Here is a 6,804-nt window from a genome sequence, read left to right as displayed (position 1 = left end):
ACCAGGCCATGCATTGTAAAAGTGACAGCAATCACATTATCCCAATTGAGAACCACTGGTGTAACAACATGTCAATAAACAGTGAAAAAATTCACAACTGCTGAACAAGAGGGCACACTGGTGAACAAGGGGCTGTTGTAAACATTATGCCTGTAAAGCCAGTCACTGTACTGACCTGTGACGGCATTTATTTATGAGGGCCTTTTTAAGCTTGGCCTCCTCTACTGGTTTCCAGTTCTCCATCGTTGCGCACCGCCATCTTGTGCATTAGAATGGGTTTGCAGTGCCAGTGTATCAAAGGGTTAAAATAAAGGACTGTTTATATCCATCTTAGCCTTCCTGTGCATCTCTCAACACACCAGGAGCTACATTCAGTATTATTCTTATTTGACTTTTACGGTGGCCGACAAGGGTCAAACGGACAGCAACGGCCCAATACGTCTCAGTTTGAGAAAACAGCTTCAAGTACAGAAACGATGCAAAATCACAAAATCAAACAAGTCTAAACGAGGTACAAAACGAGGAACGTGTTGCAAATGAAAACACGCATCATCAAAAATGCATCATCATCAAACGCACTGCAAATGGAGAAACGATCTGTAAACCAAGAAAAGATCTGCAAACGAAAAACGCTGCATGCTCCAAACCTGCAGGGGGAGCCCTCAGCGTAACAGCTCAATAGAGAGACACACGGGATGGAGAGAGACAGAACAGCTGACTAAATCACAACGGTGTATGAAAATACAGCAGGAACGGTAATGTGACTTTTACTTGATTTTATATATATATATGTATATACATGTTTGCATGTAGATTAGCCTGCTTGATATAAAACACCTGTTTTAATAATACATTAAAAAGCCCTCTTATCACAGTCTCCCATACCTATATCAAGCAGGCTAATCTACATGGAAACATATATAAACATATATATAAAATCAAGTAAAAGTCATATTACCGTTCCCGCTGTACAGTGGAAACCGCTTATAGTGATCACGTTGGTCTGGAGTCAATATGATCACAATAAGCAGTTGATTACTATAACTGAATTTTATGGTTTCACTTCATTTTTTATGCATAACATTATCTAAATGCCATTTGTATCGTTTTTCAAAGAGAAAAATGGAAACAGCTTCAGCATTGACTGAATTTTATTCTGATTTTAAACTCAGTCGTTTTAAATGCTTCTTTTGAGAAGCATCATGCAAATTTAATTACTTTTGCCTAACACCAAGTTCACTTCTTTTTCAAAACCATGTAAAAGGTCAAAGTTTTTAAAACCAACATGCAGGAGACCAGTCTTTAAAATGTGAACTGCATTCCTCAGCTCTGGATGGGACAGCTGCGCTGTGTCCTGCTGCGAGTAAAAAATAAAATACACGTAGTTTTAAAATAGTTTTTGCATGTTTTCATTCATAAAATTCCCAAAAATGAAACTATAAGTGGATTTCTTGATCACTATAACCAAATTATTTAAACAGCATTTGTATAGAAATGATTCTGTCCTCTGGATCCTAAAGCAGCTGATTACTATATCCGTGATCACTATAAGCGGTTCCTGCTGTATTTTCATACACCGTTGTGATTTAGTCAGCTGTTCTGTCTCTCTCCATCCCGTGTGTCTCTCTATTGAGCTGTTACGCTGAGGGCTCCCCCTGCAGGTTTGGAGCATGCAGCGTTTTTCGTTTGCAGATCTTTTCTCGGTTTACAGATCGTTTCTCCATTTGCAGTGCGTTTGATGATGATGCATTTTTGATGATGCGTTTTTTTATTTGCAACACGTTCCTCGTTTTGTACGTCGTTTAGACTTGTGTTTGATTTTGTGATTTTGCATCGTTTCTGTACTTGAAGCTGTTTTCTCAAACTGAGACGTATTGGGCCGTTGCTGTCCGTTTGACCCTTGTCGGCCACTGTAGACTTTCATAATCTAATCATATTAAAAATATATTTACTCAAAAAAAAACAACAACAATCAAGTAACTAGTGTACAACAAATCAAGCAGGCAAAATACTAGAAAGTAGCTAGAACATTGCAGTCATTACACCAGAAAAACTACTCACTCAGAATTCCATCAACTTTGCTTTGGTCAAGCAGCTGCTTCCCCTCTGGTATCTTGCCATGTCGTCCGAAAGCCACTGCATTGGTGCACTCCTCTGCGGTGAAGAAGTGTTCAAAAAGGAGATGGAAAAGTCGAAGGCTGTCATGGTCACATTGGTGCATTATGGAGGCAAGCTTGAAAGATGACAGGAACAGGCCACTATTGGGAAAGAGCTCCTGAAGAGCCTTCTGTGACGGGTGGATCAAGGCTGCAGGGCTCTCCTGGTACAGAGCAACATTTTTAAGAAATCCTCGAGCCACTCTGATGTCTTCTGGCTCTGAAAAACAAAAAGGATAAAAGAAGTGTTGATGTACAGCTCTTAATGACAGTATACACCCTTGGTTATCAAAAGGTACTATTAACCACAATAGAGTTAACATTATAGACTTACTTATGCTGCAGAGAATGTCCTCCATCCTCTTCTTCTCTTTTTCAAGTTTTCTCAACTCTGGACCACACCTCTGACATGGCTGCCAGGACCTTCTGTCACTCTGTGCTACATCCTCAATGGGTTCTCCATATTCACTTTGAGGGCTTCTGTCAACTATCAGGGTGCTTGCACAAGAAGATGAACTTGTGCTCAGATTTTCATCTGTCTAAGGGCGAGAAGTCTGAACTAGCATCATCTTGGTTGTGGAAGGAATCAGAATATTGGTTGAACTGTGTGCCTGCGACTCACATTGCACTGGCGAATCCACATTGAAGTGGAGTGGCTTAGGCCGTTTCGGAGGGTACAGGGTAGTGTACTGTTTGAGGGTGTGAGGAGATGGCAGAGCGTGGCCTTGGGAAGGAGGCGAAGGCAGAGCGTGGCCTTGGGAAGGAGGCGATGGCAGAGCGTGGCCTTGGGAAGGAGGCGAAGGCAGAGCGTGGCCTTGGGAAGGAGGCGAAGGCAGAGCGTGGCCTTGGGAAGGAGGCGAAGGCAGAGCGTGGCCTTGGGAAGGAGGCGAAGGCAGAGCGTGGCCTTGGGAAGGAGGCGAAGGCAGAGCGTGGCCTTGGGAAGGAGGCGATGGCAGAGCGTGGCCTTGGGAAGGAGGCGAAGGCAGAGCGTGGCCTTGGGAAGGAGGCGAAGGCAGAGCGTGGCCTTGGGAAGGAGGCGAAGGCAGAGCGTGGCCTTGGGAAGGAGGCGATGGCAGAGCGTGGCCTTGGGAAGGAGGCGAAGGCAGAGCGGGGCCTTGGGAAGGAGGCGATGGCAGAGCGTGGCCTTGGGAAGGAGGCGAAGGCAGAGCGTGGCCTTGGGAAGGAGGCGATGGCAGAGCGTGGCCTTGGGAAGGAGGCGAAGGCAGAGCGTGGCCTTGGGAAGGAGGCGATGGCAGAGCGTGGCCTTGGGAAGGAGGCGAAGGCAGAGCGTGGCCTTGGGAAGGAGGCGAAGGCAGAGCGTGGCCTTGGGAAGGAGGCCCCTGGACAGGAGGCGATGGCAAAAAGTGGGCGCTGACATTTGTTGAAGAGTGGACATCAGTCAACTTGGGGGAGGAGTGCTGGCGATAATATACATCTGCAGGGATATTCTTTGTTATGTCCTTTTTGGGTTTTTTTTGCATGCCTGTATTTGGCCCAATATAATTCACAGTGGCGCTGTAAAATCTCCCATCACTCCATCTGGCTAGGACCCTTTCTCCTGGCCTCAAGACATCCAACTGTCCAATGGAGCTGTCATTCGCATCCAGAATGTCACATGTTTTAAAGATTTTGGCAGTGTAGCCATCCTCAAAAGTGACAAATGCAAAGTGACCTAAAATAAAACAAAAACCATGTCACAGTTAACATGTCATATTTCACAACAGTACATTTCAAAAGAACACAAGATATGTCCTATAATATCGATATAAATCCAGCTTTTATATTGAGTTTTCATTTACATAACTTTTTGAAACTTAAAGATTTCAGATTTATTTATGGTTAGCCCTCTGAGATGAGCAGCCAGCTTGTTTCCAATGCACATACTGTACACTGAGAGAAGAAGAGAGGGGAAGAGGAGAGGAAGAGAGGTGTGGAGTGAAGGAGAGGAGAACAGAAGGAGAGAGAAAAAAGATTTAGTGAGTTAAGAGACAGTGGTAAGAGTATAGTGCAGGGTTCTTCAACGTTTTCCAGGCCAAGGACCCCCAAACTGATGACAAGATGGAGCGGGGACCCCCTAAATATATATATTGTATGAAATTGTGTTATATCAACCGGTCCTATAGTCACTCTATTACAGATGGAGTAATGTAACTAAAGTAATCCTTCCCTAGGATTATTAAAGTATTTCTGATTCCTGGTTGATGGGACAGGTGTTGTAAATGAAACGGTGTCCAGCTTGAAAGAGCTCCTGTGTGTCGCTGAATGTGTGCATTGATGACTGAAATACATCTTCTGCCTCCATTTATCTGTTTACTACAGTCTTCAATTCATGTTAATGTGGATTTAAAGACATTTCAATTCAGGAAGGAATATAAAAAAAATAAAAAATAAATCAACCAAGTTTCGCGACCCCCATGCAGTACCTCCGCGGACACCCTAGGGGTCACGGACCCCCTGTTGAAGACCTCTGCTCTAGTGAATCCACAAATGTTCTCTGTGGTGGCTATGATTTGTATTGTTTTTTTAACCTTGTTTGGCATTTGTTGATTCATTAAATACAAGTAGTTAAATGTGCTTGTGTTTGTTATATGATAAACATTTAGTAATGTGCATTTCACAATATGTAGTGTATTAGCCCGGGAACAGTAAATCTATATCTATTATAGTATTATTTATTTGTTGTGGCCATTGCCCCCCCAATAATAATTTTCTGGTGCCGCCGCTGCTTGACAGTGAATTAAGACACATCTTGAGTCTAGCAGCTAAATTTATATTATTATATATTAAATATATATATTAATTGATTGTCAATTTGACCTAAATTATTATTAAAGTAGTTTATACTGTATACAGTTTAGCATGTAGGGGATCTTTAAAAATCTGCTATTCTACTTATACTTTCCTTTAATTACCAATTGATAAGTTAAAAGTAAAAAATAACAGTAAATAAATTAACAATAACTCACCAGCTGCCTCCTCTTCCTCTTCAGTTCCCAGCTGTACATGATCTTTCATTTTGGTTGAAGGTAACCTCTGTCTTTTTGAGTTGGATCCAGATGTCATTCTGTAAATGGCAGTTTAAAAAGCATGATGTTAGCAATCTAATACTTTCATATATCACATACAAGATAAGAAATCCAAGACAAACCAAACCCTCTAGGCTTCATGGCCAAATGATCGCATCTGGATATTGAACCCAAATATCTCAATATTGATATGACTATGATTTCATGCAAAGTGCAGAGAACAGTGAAAATTACACACACTCAAACACTACATATACATACATTTTTACATATATATAGTCAGTCCATATTGGACTTATTAAACTAAAAATGTCTTCTTCAGATCATGTTTCTTCAAATAACTAAACTGTCTTTACTCATCAATAAAAGACTCTACTTCTAGATGTCTTGTGCTGTTGAATGTAACCGCTGTAAACCAATCATAAACTGACGTCTTATTGATCTGATTCACCGGCTTTCTTACCGTCACCGCTGTTAATGACCATGGTGAAGTTAGTTTCAGGTTGGTTAGTCAGACATACTGTAGTCGCGTACAGTAGAGTCAGCAGTATCGAATATCCAACCTGAAACTAACTTCACCATGGTCACAAGCTTTTAAACAGAACAGAGAAATGTATTAAATATTTTTTAGCGTGAAAAATGAAATACATGGCGTGGCGGGAGTGCGTGACAAAAAGACAGAAAACTGGTGACGCAGCAGAGTCTCTACTTTCATATGACACCTTGTTTGTGTGGTTAGCATCATTTTGGTATGCTACATGTTAGCTTACTAGCTTCATATGTCTATGCAGCACGCATCTCACGCAGCCCTTTGTACAGTGGGCGCTCTTACTTAAAAGGTTAATTTATATGGACATTTTCACAAACACAACATTGATACCAACTTCCAAGTGTGCTAAAAATCAAAGGAAACCATGCTACTTGTAATGTTAGTAGCTAGCTTGATTCGAGACTGCATGGTCGTTCAAAATTCATCGCCCAAAATTAAAATAAATTGACTACTGATATCCGTGCATTTTTATCAAGCATATCAATGTATAATGCTGTCGACGGTTACAAAACTAACTTATATGTAAGAAGTTCAAAACTTACCTTCACTCCAGACAACTTCCACTGCACAATGTCAACAGGTGCCACTTCAGAGACTGCAGACCTAATTGGTCCCGACTGGACTGTCCCGCTCAAAGTGTCAGTTTGAAATTCAAACCTCCAATCAGCTGCTCTAGACGTCCGACCCAGCCCGCTCTCGTCTTTGGCCCAGTGAATATTTTATTTCCATTATTACTACCTTACTTACAAATTATTTGAAATATAGTTCATTCTCACTGTATGTGCACTGAGGATTCATGTTTCTTAACCACATTTTTTTTTTCTTTTTTCTGTATGATTTCTGTACAGTAATGACATGCATCCTTAATGAATTTGCATTAATCTCTAAACATAATACTGAAACGGTTGGTTGTCTAGTTATGTTGACTTTTATTATTTTATTAATAAATTGGAAAACTTGGAATTTAAAAGTGCATTATTTTCTTTCTTGTTTTCTTGTAAGTTACAAGGTAAGGAACTTACAGTAATATAATACAATAATTACAATGCAGAATTTGAAATGTAGTATGTCC

At 41.0% G+C, this 6,804-nt stretch overlaps 1 protein-coding gene across 1 annotated transcript; it reads right to left on the bottom strand.

Moving 5' to 3' along the window:
- Positions 1 to 2,062: 2,062 nt before the first annotated feature.
- On the bottom strand, positions 2,063 to 6,565 carry LOC119777598 (extensin-like). The gene is made up of 4 exons (XM_038276551.1): positions 6,275 to 6,565; positions 5,123 to 5,220; positions 2,491 to 3,828; positions 2,063 to 2,376 (listed from the first exon to the last, which is right to left on the bottom strand). The coding sequence occupies exons 2-3, from the start codon at positions 5,217 to 5,219 to the stop codon at positions 2,696 to 2,698; spliced, it is 1,230 nt and encodes a 409-aa protein (XP_038132479.1). The 5' UTR covers position 5,220; positions 6,275 to 6,565; the 3' UTR covers positions 2,063 to 2,376; positions 2,491 to 2,695.
- Between the last annotated feature and the right edge of the window lie 239 nt (positions 6,566 to 6,804).

This window comes from Cyprinodon tularosa, unplaced genomic scaffold (genome assembly GCF_016077235.1).
Source record: "Cyprinodon tularosa strain WSP-4 unplaced genomic scaffold, ASM1607723v1 ctg125, whole genome shotgun sequence".
Lineage (NCBI taxonomy): Eukaryota > Metazoa > Chordata > Actinopteri > Cyprinodontiformes > Cyprinodontidae > Cyprinodon > Cyprinodon tularosa.
This window is presented reverse-complemented; position numbering and strand designations above follow the sequence as displayed.